The 16,616-nt window shown below is 46.9% G+C and overlaps 1 protein-coding gene across 4 annotated transcripts in view; it reads right to left on the reverse strand.

Moving 5' to 3' along the window:
* Nucleotides 1-195: 195 nt before the first annotated feature.
* The window catches only part of BIN2 (bridging integrator 2), a 29,220-nt gene continuing 12,799 nt past the window's right edge, over nt 196-16,616 (reverse strand). For 2 of the 4 annotated variants that reach the window (XM_040642465.1, XM_040642467.1), the window contains 11 exons: nt 14,359-14,413; nt 13,972-14,066; nt 13,307-13,402; nt 11,800-11,907; nt 11,395-11,480; nt 10,173-10,248; nt 9,222-9,304; nt 5,119-5,872; nt 3,351-3,431; nt 1,869-1,943; nt 196-683 (listed from right to left, as the gene is read on the reverse strand). In XM_040642465.1, coding sequence (XP_040498399.1) covers nt 654-683; nt 1,869-1,943; nt 3,351-3,431; nt 5,119-5,872; nt 9,222-9,304; nt 10,173-10,248; nt 11,395-11,480; nt 11,800-11,907; nt 13,307-13,402; nt 13,972-14,066; nt 14,359-14,413 — 1,539 coding nt within the window. In that variant the 3' untranslated portion in view covers nt 196-653. The remainder of the gene's footprint in view (nt 684-1,868; nt 1,944-3,350; nt 3,432-5,118; nt 5,873-9,221; nt 9,305-10,172; nt 10,249-11,394; nt 11,481-11,799; nt 11,908-13,306; nt 13,403-13,971; nt 14,067-14,358; nt 14,414-16,616) is intronic. The other 2 variants (XM_040642466.1, XM_040642468.1) reach the window with 2 other exon arrangements.

Raw genomic sequence — 16,616 nt, forward strand, 5'->3', positions numbered from 1 at the left:
GGGGGGGGGGGCATGCCGTGGGGCATCTGGATTGAGGAAAGGAGCCTGTGGCCCCTGGCGTGGTTCCGACTGGGGCTGGGGGTCAAGGATGTGAGTAAAGCTATCTGAACGCGGGGTAGAAGCAATAAGCTTACCTGAGAGGAGAACGGAGTGCGGGGCTGGCGCAGCCCCCTGGGTCCAACAAACCAATCTGTACACAGTCAGAATAATACTTTATTTAACAATCCGAAAATCTGTTCTTTTGGCTCTAAGTCTTGCAAAATGAGTGGTAAGGCAAAGATCGGTTCACTGTTCTCTGAGTCTGTGTGGTTATGCGTTTCCATGTGGACCTGTCTCTGTCTACAGGTGCTCACGCTTTCTAGTCATTTTAGGCCCACTTTGCTTAACATGGGAAGTCTTCTTATTCTAACAATGCTAAAGCCTGAATTAAATATTCCCGGGATCTAACAGTTTCTTCTCCCAAGCCTGCCGCCCTCCCTCCCCTAAGTCTGCTCCTCAGCCTCCATTAATGCTAGATCTTTAGAGACTGCCAGCATTCACAGGGTTGGACAACCTAAAAATGAACGCTAGATCTTAAGCGCCTCTGACCTATGTACCCTCTAGCTGAGGGGCTTCTCTGGGGAGGTGTGTGTGGAGGTCTTGGCAGCTCCTCTTCAGAGGCAGTCAGTTTGAACTGCAGATACCTGGAGAGTAAACAGGATTGGGTTAGATGCTGACCGGCCCTCCACCAACCACACTGGGGGGGGGGGGAGGGAAGGATTCATTTTGCTTCTATCGAAGTCTATTTCTTGTAAGGCACTGGCCTCTGTTGAGAGAGGTGTGTGAAACTGGTTGTTGGAATTACCGTGAAGACTTGTTGCAGATACTCACTGAACCATTTGCCTTCTCTTTAAGAGGATTCACAGGAGAACTTTCTTTTTCATCTTAGTAGTTGGAACTGTTGCTCTCTTAAGGAATGGGCACCATGAACTGGGTGAACTGACCAGGTTTGCCTCTTCTTCTTGGATGTTAGCAAGTGTGAAACCAACTTTGTGGTCCATCCTCAGTAATTTTATTATTTTATAGAATGCATTTTTGTATTTGCCTAATTCATGGCTCCATTTTACGTCACTGTTACTAATGTACTTCTGAGTATATTTTGTGTGTGTGTATTTACCTTTTTGTGTGCCTTTTATATATCTTAACTCCTTTTTTGGGGTGGGGGGAGAGAGCACATGCGTGCACACAAGTGGGGGAGGGGAGGGGCAGGGAGAGAGAGAATCTTAAACAGGTTCCATGCCCAGCGAGAAGCCTGATGTGGGACTGGATCTCATGAACCTGAGATCATGACCTGAGCTGAAATCAAGAGTCTGACGCTTAACTGAGTCACCCAGGCGCCCCACTTAACTCCTTTTTGCAGTAAGTTCAGATAAAAATATTTAGGGGGCGCCTGGGTGACTCAGTCAGTTAAGCGTCTGCCTTCGGCTCAGGTCGTGATCTGGGGTCCTGGGATCAAGCCCCCGCGTGAGGCTCCCTGCTCCCTGGGGAGTCTGTTTCTCCCTCTCCCTGTCTCTCCCCCTGCTTGTGCTCTCTCTCTGTCAAATAAATAAATAAAAACTTAAAAAAAATATTTAGGAGACAAGGCTATGGTGAGAGGTCAAGAGGTTCAAGGCCAAATGTTGGGAAATGGGCACAGAAACCACAAAGTCCCAGGTTACTCTTGGTTCCTCTGGCTCCTGCCTGCTTGACTTTGCCCTGAGGATGTTGTTCGCAGCCGGGTTCCCCTGGTAGCCCATGGTGAGGTTTCCAGCCTGTAGCCAAACCTCCGTCCACCCCCAATGCCCAGTCCTACCACTCGCCCCGTTCTCTGTGTAATCTGGCCTCCTTACCTCTTCTTGAGGCGCAGCTGCCATGACATTGCTCTCTTCTGGAACTGCAGAGACATGAAGCTGAAGATCTTGGCTCTACAAAAAGAAGAGTGCTGCCAGTGAGAGGTGGCTCAACCCTTAGAAGGGTCTTCTGCGCCCTACACTTTACGAGGGTCCTAGACAATACAAAGGGCAGACCTACAATGTCGTTTTCCTATGGCCTGAGAGCATCAGGGAAGGCTTTACTGTCACTCTCTGTCACGGATCAAGAGATCGAGATTCAAAGGGTCAAATGACCTCCGGGGAGCGGGAACCAGGTCTTAGGACTCCCATTGTTTCCATGATCAGACACCGTGTGATCTGTGTGACATGCATCTGTATATAAATCTATGTGGGAGTCCATGAGGGTATAAATATAGGCCTTAAAACCACTACCTACCACTTTTAGACTGACCCTCCCTGGGAACGCACCGCAGCTCTCACACTCACGTGATCCTAAGCCGTGGTGGTTAGGAAAGGCAAGCGGTACGACGGTTTCTTTGGGAAAAGTTCTCGGTTCTGAGATGGGAACCCGAGGTGTGGAAAGCTAAGCCAGGGGAAGAAGACCTTGGCACTCAGAGTGCTTTAGCCTTTAAGGAATTTTCCTTATTCCCTCCTCCAATTCCAGGCTCTGAACGGTCCCAAAGGTAATACCACCTCCCAGAAAGTCACTGTTCTTTCAGAGAACCTTTGTTCTCTCTCAGGTGATTCAAACGCTGAGCAAGAACAGATTTGCTCGCGGTTTATTTACCCGTTTTTATATGTGATCTATCCGTAATCCTGCTTGAGGGAAACCATGACTTATGGCGCCTCTGTAAGGGAAGTGAACAGATCTCGGAGGACACAGGCTCAGGAGGTTGAGGACTCTGACAGGCTAGGATCTAAGCGCTAGCTGCTTAATTCCACAGGAAAAATATGCCTCCTTAGCTGATGACCAAGCAATCCCAGAGGAGAGGCTGAGAGTAGAGAACACTATAAATCTCCAACAGAAGGAGGTATCTTCAGGGGGAGGAGGTTGTGCCCTGTATCTCTTTCCCAAGGACAGTGTTACCAGCCTGTTCCTCAAAAATAGACAGTATCTTGGCCCCCGTCATCTCCCTACAATATGAGAACGTCCAAGAGGCAAACCTGTTTTATTCACTCTTGCTGACCCCACATACTAAAATCATATAATACATGACGAAGTCCAATTTAAATTAATTTTGAATTTTCCACGCTGTTGAATTTCTTTTTTTAGTGCAGGGAAGTGAAAAGTGGCTACACTTTACCTACTCAAAACCGCACATTTCTCCTGCGGCTTATTCACTGTCTACACGCCCTGCACATCTCCCCCCATCAGTAGAGCTTCCTCAGCCTAGGAGCCAACGAAGGGAGAAAGTTTCATCTCTTGCTCCGTTGGGACGTCCCGCACCTCGGGTGAATCAAGCCTGAGCATAATAGCACCGACGACTTAGATGTCACTACCTCAGGGGAGTCCGCAGCGGTGAGCTGATTGTTCTCTTCCTTGTCCTCGATCTTCTTTGCCGTGTCAGACTCAGAAAATACCTGTGGATCAAAGTGGACAACGTAGGAGAGAGTCCCACACCTCCACACCCTGGATGCCACCCTGGGACACTTAGTCTGTGCTAGCCGGTACCCACGGTAGCGGCATGGGACCCGTGTCCAGAGAACGGGAGGCTCTCAACATAGCCCGGTCAGCCTTCAGTGAGGCACGGGCAGTCCCAGGGTGGTGTGAACTGGGGGGCGCCAGAAGTCTCAGACTCCCGGATATCTGCATGGCTCATGGCCTGGCCTCCTTCTTTGCCCAAATGTCTCCTCTGACCACTCTGTTTAAAACTGCAATTTAGCCTTCACTCCCTGTACCTTCCCCTATTAATTTTTCTACCTCTATCATCACTAAATTGTCATTTTACTTATTTATTGTTTCTTGCGTATCTCCCTTTTTCCTCCCATCCCCCACCCACCAGAATGTAAGATGCAGGAAGGCAGAGAATTTTTGGTTTTGTTTACTGTAATATCCCACCTCCTAGAAAAGTGCCTGGCACATAGCAGGGGCTCAGTAAATAATTAGGGAATGAATGAATGAATGAATGAATGAATGAATGTTGGTGCCATCTCTAGTTAGATGTCTCACATAATCTTCTCTACAATGCACCTGACAGGTGATCATATATCCTCAGCTTTTAACAGCAAGGAAGGAGGGCTATTTCTCAAGGTGGCCTATTCTATTTTTGTTTTTCGAAGTCCCTGTGCCCCCTTTCCCCTATATTTCAAATTGGTTTTCCGTATCATTTTTTAACAGAGCTAACTGCTGAAAGTTCCTCTTATACTGATCCAAAATGTACTTGAAAAAAAAACTTTACACATAGTTCTGCCCTCAGGAATCTCATAAAACAAGTCCAACCTCTCTCCTATATGATAAGCCTTTCCATATAATTTGAATAGAATATGACTTGATTTCCAGATCCTTCATGGAACTGGTTGCTCTCCACGGGATCTCGCCACTATTTTAACACAATCCTTCTCTCATCCATATCCTCACCTTTCAAAAGACCGTCCCTTTTGCTCTACTTTCCCCGGTGAGTTCCTTCTTCTACGCCTCTCTCATCAAAGAAGATAGACCTCGGAAATTCGTAAATGCCATTTTGCTGACCATAGTCATAAGTAGGACAAACTGAAATGAGACCCTCCTCCCCATGCCCCTAAAGAAGGTAAAGCTCAGGATGCCAGTTGTAGATTCTTTATATTGGGAACTCCCAGAACTTGGAGCAAAAGAAAGAAATTAGCAAGAATCTGCTCATAATAATAATAATAATAATATTAGAGACAATCCTTTGCAGAAGTCAACTACCCTAAGAGTACAGGTCATGAATATGTGAAACAATCCCCAGAACCAAAAAACGTGTCCAAGAAGATCCTTAAAACTGTAATCTAATGACATAAGATCTTATCAATTGGGGCCAGCTGACTATAGTAAAGATGATCTATATGGAGGTTATAAAAGGGAATAAAGACTCAACCTGGGGGCACCTGGGTGGCTCAGTCAGTTAAGTGTCTGCCTTCTGTTCGGGTCATGATCCCAGGGTCCCAGGACCAAGCCCTGCATCAAGCTCCCCGCTCAGTGGGGAGTCTGCTTCTCCCTCTGACCCTCCCCCCTCTCGTGCACTTCCTCTCTCTCAAATAAATAAAATCTTAAAAAAAAAAAAAAAAAGACAACCAGATCCAATCTCACCTCAGACATCATCAGGGTAGGGGAAGTACAAAGTTCTTCTGGGTTCAGATTGTTGATGTTTTCCTTTTCTCTGGCCTCAGGAGTTCTTACTGGCTTCTCTGGTGGCTGTGGGTCAGGAGACACCTCTAAGGAGGCCCTAGGACTTGGAGTCCCAGCCCCCAAGAAGGCCCTGGGGCTGGGAGGTGAACCCTGCTCAGTGGCTAGAGGGCTGGAGGGTATGTTCCCTGAGGACAGCCTGGGGCTGGGAGTGGCTCTGGGTGGAGGAGGCCTATTCGGAGGTGCTGAGGTCCTCTGGATAGAAGCTTTCTTCTTTGCTTGTTCAGATCCTTCACTTGAGGTGCGGGTCCGGAGGACTACTTCTGGGAGGGATGAGGGCTGCTCTGAAGGGATAAGGGCACTGCCTGGTGATGGAGGTGGTGAGCACGGGACAACTTCCTCCTGGGGCTTGCCGCCCTCCTTGGCGGGAGAGGGCTGGGCCTGGGCGGGGCCATTGCAAGTTGACAGAGGCTCTTCCTCCTCAGACGAGCTTGCTTCAGACTCTTCCTCCTCTATTTCCTTGTCTTTGAAGGGCTCTTTAGTCTCAGAATCCTCTTCTCCCTGGGCCACATCAGATGCCAGCTCTTCTTCACTTGCTGAGGTGGAGTCCCTCTCATTCTTCAAAGAAAGCGCAGAGGGACTGGTAGGTGAGGTCAGGGGGCTCGAGACGGCGGACGTGCGGACTGGGGAAGAGATGACTAAGGAGCGTCGGCTGCTGCTGCGGAAGTAAAAGCATTCAGATTCAGAAGAAAACCTGGAAGCAGCCCAGACACCCCCAAAGAAATAATGACGCACGCGCATAAGAATAAAACAGAACACAGCAATGTAAAATATGGGAACGTCTGTATACGTTGCCATAATGCTTCACAAAGCGAAAAAGAGGCTATGTTATCCATATCACGATCTCAAGGATGTAAAAATGTATAAAGAAAACAAGACTAGAAAGAAACACAGCAACACACTGACAAAATATTTTCTCCGTGGAAAAGATTCCGTGGGTGATATACAGTCAATCCTTGAGGATTCTGTATTTACAAATTCACTCAATGGATTTGCAACTGCAAAATTAATACTCATGATGCTTTCGCAGCCAGCCACGGACATATGTGAGCTTTGAAAAACGAGCTCCTGGCGAGCACCTTCCCAGGTGAGGTCTAAGAAGGCAGTCCTCTGCCTTGTTTCAACTCTTACACTGCAAATGTGTCCTTTTTGCCATGTTGTTCAGATTGTTGTGCTTTTTGTTGATTTTACTGTTTAAAATGGCCTCCAACTATGGCACTAAAGTGCTTAGAGCCAGAAGACTGTGATGTGCCTTACAGCGAAAAAACACGTTAGAGAAGCTTCACTCCAGCGTGAGCACTGGTGCTGCTGGCTAGGAGTTCAATATGAAGGAATCAACAATATGCATTATTTATTTATTTATTTAGAGAGCAAGCACAAATGGGGGGGAGGGGAGAAGCAGAGAGAGAGGGAGAGTCTCAAGCAGACTCTATGCTGAATGTGAAGCCCGACTCAGGGCCAGATCCTACAACCCTGAGATCATGACCTGAACCGAGATCAAGAGTCAGACATAACCAACTGAGCCACGCAGGCACCCCAGCAATATGTGTTGAATAAGGTGCCTTTAAACAGAAACACACATGAGACAAGGTTACGTATTGACTGGCTGACGAAAATGTTGGGAGCAGGGGCTCACAGGAACCGAACTCTGTGTTCCCCTTAGCAGCAATGGTTCGGTATTCACTAATCCAGTGCTCCCTGTGACTTTATAGAACGCAAGTGCCACGAATAACGAAACTGACTAGAACATTTAGCGAGTATGCTGGGTACCCCACTGGGTGCTTCTACAGCCAACATCAGCTTGTCTCCTACTCACCTCCTCCTACGTACTGTCCACAGGCTGATTAAGCAACGCACAAATATTTACTCAACAGGTACAATTATGTGGGCACAAGGATGGGAGATAGGGAGAGGAAGAGAGAGAAACTTAGTTCCTGCCTTGTGGGCATTTCTGATGTGAGATAAGTTGAGTGACAAAGGTTCTTTCCAGCACTAGCATTCTCGGGGTCAGCAGGTTTAGAAGGTCCAGGACATAGCAAGAAAAAAACAGATTTCCCTACAAGGTCCTGGGACATCCTGGTTTAAGTGAGAGTGGGTTTCAGATGAATGGACAATGAGAAAGAACTCTGGCTTTCCATGCTGGGAAAAGGAGAAACAGAATTTTTGGAGCAAAATGGAATTCATCTAGGAAATCTACATTGACCCTTAAGTAATTATTTTTAATGGTCTGTAACAAATTGCTAGATGAATAGTACAAATAACAAACGTGAGCCCGATTCTTCCTGCAAGTCCCAAGATCAGTTTCACCACCTCCTTTTAAAGTCTCCCCTGCCCATCCATACAATGGCAAGTACTTACCTCTCTGGAATTCCTACTGGTCTCATTAGGTACTTAGTATGGGCAGGCTTATATCGTTCCTTGTCTCCTTAGGTACATACTTTCTGTCCTTCCAACTTTCGGTAAATCACCCAAACGACACGTCTCCTCTGTCTTCGGATCCCTAACTCTCAGCATAAAACCTTGTACATAGAAGGAGCTTAAATCTTCCCGAACAAAGGCTTCAGAACGAGAAAGTGACCACATTCTAAAGGACCACTGAATTGGTTATGTTTATCAGCATAAAGAATGTATGCAAACACACACACAGGAAAAGTAAACCGTAACAGGATATTTGCTGTGCACATCATTAAAAGAGTAATATCCCGAAAAACACACACAAAAATACCTTCTACAAATCAATTTTTTTAAAAAGGTAAACATCTAGGGACACCTGGGTGGCTCAGTCGGTTAAGCATCTGCCTTCCATTCAGGTCATGATCCCAGGGTCCTGGGACTGAGCCCCACATCAGGCTCCCTGCTCAGCGGGGAGTCTGCTTCTCTCTCTCCCTCTGCTGCTCCCCCTGATCGTGCTCACTCTCTCTCTCTCTGACAAATAAGTAAGAAAATAAAATCTTACCAAAAAAAATAAAAAAAGGTAAACAATCAAAATGAAAAATGTGAAAACAAGGATAAAGAGGAAAGTCACAGAAAGGAACCTTAAATGGCCAATAACATGCAAAGATGTTCAAGCAACTGTGGAGATATGAATTACAATTGCAAAGAATCCCACTTCACACCTGTCAGTTTGGAAAAATTAGTAAGTCTGGCAGTCAGTCACGTGTAGCAAGAATACGGTGCAGCGGGGGCTTTATGTACGGCTGGCGGGCTGCGAATTGGACCGGTCACTTAGGAGAGCCATTTGACTAGGCCAGGGCTGAGGAGGCCGAGAGGCAGAGACCCTGATTCAGCAACTCCACGCCCACTACGCACCCTAAGACGCTCTTGCTAATGGTCACAGGAGCAGTGGACAATGTGTCCACTGCAACATTATTGGTAATAGCAAGAACCTGGAAAACAACCCAACGTCTATTAGCAGGAGGACAGATAAATAAATTGCAGACTAGCTACGCAACAGCATCCATAACAGTTGGGGAAAGGGAAGACTGACCGCGTGTAGCAACAGGATGAATGAAGCTCGCCAACAGTACAAAGAGAACAAAAGGAGTTGCCAAAGTACACGTGCAGTAGAATTCCATTTTATGAAGTTTAAAAACACGCAGAACAATATTTTCTGTCTGTATATATGTGTATAAGAAAAGTAAGAAAGAAAAACATGGAAAAAGTAAATACTAAATTCAAGACAGTGCTTACCCTTGCTGAGGGGCAGGATGAGTGGGGAGGGGGACACTGGGCACTTCACTAGTACACAGAATAGCTGAGCTCTTAAATTTGGTAGCTATATGGCTACTTTACTGTACTCTTCTCATTTAGTGTATTATTCTTTATACCTTTAGTGATAGCGGAAATATTTCATACAAGGAAAAAGCATTTATATACGGCATAATGCAGATAACAAACAATTTCATGCACGTGAACACGCAGGGAAGGCCAGATCGGGGATGGAAATGAGGGTGAGGCATACGTTCGCAGGACAAGCGAAGGAGCAGAGAGTCTCCGGAGTTGCTCACCTTGATACTCCCTTCACCACAAAGACTTTGTTGGAATGTTGCTTCTCCAGTTTGCTCATCACCTCGTAGAGACTGTGGTTCAGCTACAGCCAGCAAGAGAGATGGGTTGCTAGCCAATGGGAACCGGAGACGGGCATAGCCCTCGTCTCCTCCCTTTCAGACGGTTCCCCAAATAAAACCTCCCCACCCTGAACTATAAAATTCCCCCTCGTCTCTTTTGCACTAGTGTTCAGGGTCCTGTCCTGCCGCCCCTTCTTCCTCAACTGTCTGTGTCTTAATTTCTGCCTCTTCCCTCAGACTGGAGGCTCTCTCAAGGCTGGGTCCTTGATGTTTCATGTTTGAGTTGAGGTTCCAGCTTCTCTCAGGTAATCCAGGGAAGGAAAATCCATTGTAATACTAACGAGGCAAACCATAATTTAGCTAAAGCGACTATGGAGAGAAATGTGTAAATGTGTGCACGAATTTAATTAATGTTGGAACAGCAGAGTCTTGGAATCCCAGGACTAGAAAAGGCCCCAGGAGGTGGTGTTCTGGGGCTTCCTGTCACCGAACAGGACTGGCCTTCCCTATTCACGCCCAAATACCTGAGAGACTGACCTGTGTTTAAACACGGCCCTTTTTGCTCCCTAGCAACGAAAGATAAAGATTTCACAGCTTGGTTCCCCATTCCAGCTATTCCTTCCACAGGCCTAACCTCCTTTGTTTATCTGAAGCTCAAGTCTGGACGCCATTATTCAGTGGTTAATGGCGATCGGGTGGACCCTCTGATAGGTACACATGTGCTTTACCGCAGTTCAACACAGTCAACGAAGTGCTATTTTTTATCACGAGAGAAAAGTAAAAACCTGTGGTGCCAATATCAATATTCAAGGCGATGATGTAAATTAGGGCTACTTTCATATTTCCTAGAAAAACCCACCTAGGAGTCTACGTGGGCCAGAGATTTCTCACCTTGCTCATCTCCCTGTAGAAGACATCCCTCAGATTGGAAATGTTTTGGAAGATGGTCACGTAACAGCCAATACGACTATCAGGAGGCAAAAAACAACAACAACAAAACAAAAACAAAAAACCCCACATACAGGTAAGGGTCGGTAAAGGAAACCTTTGCAATACAAGGTAGGAGCTTAAGCCAACGCCAGCCAACACCAAGACTCCCCAGAGAAAAGCACCCCACACCCTAGACTCGGGATGTTCTGGGATCTGGATTCAGCAGAGCCAGGCCAGTAGCACACTTGACTCTCGGAAGGGTGGGAAGGTCAACGGAGACCCTTATCAGCCCCGTCTGACACCAAAGTATAAGAGACCTCGAGTTGCATGAAGCTCTCTTGATTCAGGCTCGTTGGGTATTACAGTGATAGGAATGCAAGTATTCTGAAGGTTTTTTAAAGTGTGCTATAAATATATGGTCATACAATTATAATTATCATAACAAATAATTATTCTTTCTTACTATGCAATACTTGGACTGCTATGGAGCTGTACGCACATTAATGGAATTCTACTATAAATGAATTGGGGAAGTTTATATTTAAAGAAACTGTATTCAATTTCAATGCTATTTAGATTAGGAATCACATAATTAGTGTTTCAGGATACAAGTAGTTATTAAAAAGGCTCCATCATACATAGACTAAATTTAAGTAGCAATATAAAATACTGACTACAACTGCATTGCAGCATATCTTGTCAATGAAAACCGGATACAAATAGAATTTCGATGCAGATACACCTAAAACACGTTTACCTTCTGTGAAGCAAAGACATCATTAATAGAAATAATCATCCCATGGTTTATCTTCGAGGTCTGGATGTTCACGAACCAAGCTAGTTTAAAACAATACACACTTAAGCATGAAACCAGACATTCCTAGTTCCCATGATGACAGTAGTTTACTTGCCAAGATCTCTCCTATCCAAGAAGCATCTTGCCTTTAAACCGGAAAAGCCGGCAGGGCAAGCTCGGCTATCTCGGTATTGCAGATGAAGAAACCAGGGTCTGGGGCAATAAGGCAGTTTGCCTATTATCACCCAGCAGGTCAGTAGCAGGGCTGAGGCGACATCCCACTCTTCGAACAGAGCTCTTTTCACGAGGTGACACGCCTGGGTTGCCAGGTCACCGGGGCCTCCAGTGGCCCCGGAATCCAGGCCTCTCCTGCCTGTCAATCATTACCTGTGATAAAGAACGGGCAGCTCCTCCAGTAGTTCCTGGTTCAGGTCTTCAAACACACTCTGGGCTCTGTTGAACTCTTCCTCTGCCTGGGGGGTAAGAGAGACAGGATCGCTTCCCTCAATCCCGAATCGAAGGCTCCAGACTGCCTCCTTTATTCCCCGCATTCTTTCAGGGACTAGGTTTCCCTGGAACCATGCATGCCTCTCCCTTCCCAGACCCACGCCCTCCCCAGCCTTGCGTCTCTGACTATCCTTCGAGCACCGGTGTCAGGGGAAACAGGATTTCCTTCAGGACGCTGGATGCTGAATTTATCGTTTCCTACACCCGGCTTGGCCCAGCCACCTGCCACCGTTATGGGGGGACGGAGGGCAGGAAGGTTTCACCAGGCTTTTTTTTTTTTCTTACCTTGGCAGTCTTGGCCTCATCTTTCTTCTTGGCATTCTGCACGGCCTCCAGGTGGTGTCGGGCACTGTCATAGTCCACAAGTTTCCGACCCCGCTTGGCAATTCTTTCCTAACCCAGAGTCAGGAGAGAGGGCCTTGATATTCACTTTTCAGGGGCCAGGAGGAAGATAACAGAGTAGCACGATTATTGCGTCCTATTACCAAATTTCACTTTCTAACAGCTTTGTGCCCATGGGATTTCCCTCACTATTTGGATAGAACGGGAATTCTCGTTAGAGCGTAGGGGAGAGAGAGAGAAAGGGAAATCCTACAGAGCACGGAGAAGCCTGCACTAAGTATTAATATTTCCTATGAACCCCCTAAAAACGGGTTCAGCCTCCAGGAGAAATGGCCTTGAGGATCCAGATGAATTCAAAGTCAGAAGTTTGGGGTCTTACTCCCAAGGCTGCCACTTATTGGCCTCGTGACGGAGGGTGAGGCACATCTCTTCTGGAACCTCAGCAGCCTCATCTGCTCTACGGTGTTATTTTAAAGATCAAACGCTGACTACAAAGTGCTTTGAAAACCCTAAAGCATAATAAAAATAGTAAATTACTGTGTGCACTGAGGGAGCGTCTACTCAGGCTCATCCCAACTGCAAATCCAATCATAGATTTTGCAAGGATCTTCGTGATTATCTGGTCCAACTTCCTATTTAATACATGGAGCTTCTCTGTAATATTCAAAATAAGTAGTTCAACTTCTGCTTGAAGATGAACTCAACTCCCAACTTCACAGTATATGTCAGTGTTGGAAAGCTCTACGAGAAACAAGTCAGGATCCCTCTAATTTCTCCCTATTAATCTACAAGCAGCGCAGTGCCTGACGGAGTAGACGTTTCATAAATCTGAGTTGAATGAATACATGAATTCTAACTCTGCTTTCTGAGGCCGTTTAGAACAGGCTGCGTCCCTCTTTCACCTAACAGACCTCCCAGTATTGGAAGATAATTATTATGACTCCTCCAAGTTTCCTCTTCTCTACAATAAACATATCAGCTGTTTTTTAAAAAATTTTTATCTATTAATTTGTCAGAGAGAGAGAGAGAGAAAGCACAAGCAGGGGGAGTGGCAGAGGCAGAGAGAGAAGCAGGCTCTCCGGGAAGCAAGGAGCCTGATGTGGAACTCGATCCCAGGACCCTGGGATCATGACAGGAGCTGAAGGCAGACGCTTAACCAACTGAGCCACCCAGATGTCCCTATCAGCTGTTGTTGTTGTTTTTTTTTTTTCCCACCACTAAAAGGGATGCCCTGACCTGGATCTAATTCAAAACCAGCTCGGATCTAGTTCACCAAAACCTAATTCTAAACATGCCCTTGACACCTCTAATCCTCTCCCCTAACCTCCCCGACTTTTAATCCTTTTTCCGAAATTTCATTCCTAGCCATGGGCTTGAACTCTACTTAGGATGTTTACCCCATAGGTTCTCTAACGTCTGGGGGCCACCCTTGGCGTCGTAAACTGATTACCTTAATCTCGCTGAACTGGGCTACGTAGTTTTCCATGGTCCTCAACGCCTGGTCAGCTAATTTCTCTTCATAGTCTTCCCAAAGGAGATCATTATTCTGTGGGGCAGAGGCAGAGGGCAGAGGTGAGGGCCCTGCTTCTCGGAAACAACTGCATACCGGGGAAAAACCCAAATTCTTCCTGCAGCAAACTTCCTTTTTGGAGCGCTGTGTTGAGAATGTCATGTTGGGTTCTGGTGAAGAGTCAGATGAAGAAACAGCCCTGGCCCTAGAAACTGCCCTATAAGACACTGGACATACATTCAGGGGTCAAGGCAGGAATAGATGGTCAGTCTTGCACTCTAGAGCTTGAAGGACAGGGAAATTTGGGGGGAAAAACTACATGAAGTTAGTTCTCAAAGATAACCAGTTGGGTGTATGTAGGCACAACGTCCATAAGGCTTTAAAGAGGGGAAGATGGCCGACCGCAGAGGAATCCGCAGATCAGGGAACGCTTGGTCTGACCTTCATGGCTGTGGCTTTGTGCTACCACCCATGACTGAGGCTACACACATGAAGGAGGCGGACTGGCTCCTTTGCTTTCCTATTTGCGTGGACGGAGAAGCTAAGAGAAGGCTGAGCTGAGGGCAGAGTGAGCGCTGAGGAGCTGGACGCCGGGACACTCTTACCCCTACGATGGCCTTCAGCTCCTCGTGACCGTCCCACTCGCTGCTGTAGATCTCCTGCAGGGTTTCTGACACTCTCTTCGAGCTTTCGTGCATCACTGAAAGGAGAGAAGTCGGTCCTACCACACAGCTTCCCCCAAAGCAGGCTGCTATAATCATACCGGTGAACGGGCAGAGCAGCAGGTCCACTTCAGAAGGACAAGCACACCCAGAAGGTTCGGGTGACCCGTGAGGAAAGCTGGGCGGGGCTGGGACAGGAAAAGTCGCTCTTCTGATGCCCACAAGTTCCGGGCATCAGGGGCAGGCAAGTGAAAACGCCTGAGAGGTTGTTTTCTTTTCCATCCTCAGAGCTCTCAGGAGCTCGCTTCTCCTGTGCTACACGCTACCCACCTTTGACTGCACTGAGGAAGTTCTTCAGGTCCTTGTAGAGCTTCTGGCCTTCTGCCTGAAAGGGAGAAGTGCTTTTGGTGACTAAAGAGATACATTTGGAAAGATGCTTTAAAGGTCAAAGTAGAAAAAGAGGTTAATAGGGGCGCCTGGGTAGCGCAGTCGTTAAAGCGTCTGCCTTCGGCTCAGGGCGTGATCCCGGCGTACCAGGATCGAATCCCACATCGGGCTCCTCCGCTATGAGCCTGCTTCTTCCTCTCCCACTCCCCCTGCTGTGTTCCCTCTCTCGCTGGCTGTCTCTCTGTTAAATAAATAAATAAAATCTTTAAAAAAAAAAAAAAGAAAAAAAAAAAAAGAAAAAGAGGTTAATAAAAGCAGAAGTCAATCCCGGAATCTGCAAATGTTATAAATGAGCCTCTGTTCTCTTTACCAAGAAGATGTAGGTTGTCTTTTGGGGGGTAGTTTTTGTTTGGAGATTGTTCCCACGGCACTGGCAGGCCTTCTTTCCTCTGTTCTCCCTTCTGGTGAACTAAAGCCTGTACCCCAGTTCCTCTGCTGAAATTTAAGTGTCCTGTGTGACACTCTCTCTGTGAGCCTCTGGCTTACGCCTTCCTCTCTGGGTGAGTAAACTGCCACCATCTTCTGCAGACACTCCGCCTTCTTCCTCCTGTGAACCCCCACACAGCCATTCCTCTCCTCCCCCGACGTCCTTCTCTGCCTTGCCTCCCTTTGCCCTTCCCTTCCATCCGTCACGTGCTTTACATTTCTCTTCCAAATGGCTTGTCACTGATTCTCCCTCTGTCCCAACTCTGATGGCCTCATCTCTATCTCTATCCATCTACCCAGTCCTATCTTTGCTCCTGTGTCTGAATTCTTATTTTTTTAGGCTAGGCCTCCCAAACACAGATTAGATCTCCTCCCTGGGGGGAAAAAAAAAGAAGAAAGAAGAAAAGGAAAGGAAGGTATTATTTAAGTTTGGAAGATCGCATCTCAAGCCAACAGATGAACCACGTTGGTTTTAACCCTGACAAATGTTCATTCATTGCTGAATACCTCCAGCAACCAGAAGCTCATGAGCTCTTGCTAAGGTTGTGCTTCAGCTTTCAAGAGCTCTACTAGAGCCCTGGCCCACTGGCCTTGGGCTGGTCCTCCGTACTCAGAGCAGACCTGATAACTCCTGCACATATGTTGCAAGACATCTTTCACAGACTCCTCACTGAGTCTTCTCTTTCATCGACTCCCTCTATTGTTCCTCACGGCGTTACTTAGAGCCCCTTCCGATTCCGGTGTCTTTCCTCTGCGTGGACTCCAGCTTCTAGAAGTTGTGTGAGAAGGGAGTTTGAGGCCAGACTACTGACGTTTGGAGCCTGACTTCAGGAGTGTGGGCCTGGACTGAAAGGGGCAGCCCACTTAAGGGTGTTCTACTGGGCAGGGCCTATGGGTCAGAATAGTGATCCTCACGCCAGTTCTGGAGGAGGAGGATTTAAGCTAAGATGCATGATGCGGTCCACCATAAAGCACTTGTGAACTTGTTCATCTGTGTTACTTGCTTGTGTTCAGCATTAGAAAGGCTATTGAGCATAACAACGGTATAAAAAAATTTATGGGGAAAAACTGAAAATCAGAAAATCTATCTAACAAAGATTGTTTAATCTCTGTTGGGGGGGGCGCCTGGGTGGCTCAGTCACTTAAGTGTCTGACTCTTGGTTTTGGCTCAGATGGTAATCCCATAGGTCGTGGGATTGGCCCCACGTTGGGTTCCGTGCTCAGTGGGGAGTCTGCTTGGGGTTCTCTCTCCCCCTCAGCCTCTGCGCCTTCCCCCCCCCACTCTCTCCCTCAAATAAATAAATCTTCAAAAAAATTTTTTTAAATCTGTAGAAATCTTTGCAGGAAAGATCATTATGATGTAAATTTAGCAAGAGAAAATCTAGGTCAACTCAGTCAAAGAAAACTGGACTATTTATTTCATCCATCTTTTTGCCTCACTTCTAAGCCAGTCCGAACTCTTGACCATACCTCAGGTTAAAAGTCCTTGGGGCTGAATGCCAGGGCTCAAGGGAGACAAACCCAGGGAAGGTCTCAAGGGAGTTTAGGACACTGTCAGAGAGGTGGGAGAAGAACCGACATTGTGTGGGGTGTCACAGCAAGAGAGGATCAGGAGAGCGTCAGAGAAATGACCAAGGAGGGACCAGATGCTACGGAGAGGTTAGAGGGCAGGAAGAACCGTCACAGTCACTGGACTTGGGAACTGGAGGTCACCG

This window comes from Ursus maritimus, unplaced genomic scaffold (genome assembly GCF_017311325.1).
Source record: "Ursus maritimus isolate PB19 unplaced genomic scaffold, ASM1731132v1 scaffold_26, whole genome shotgun sequence".
NCBI lineage: Eukaryota > Metazoa > Chordata > Mammalia > Carnivora > Ursidae > Ursus > Ursus maritimus.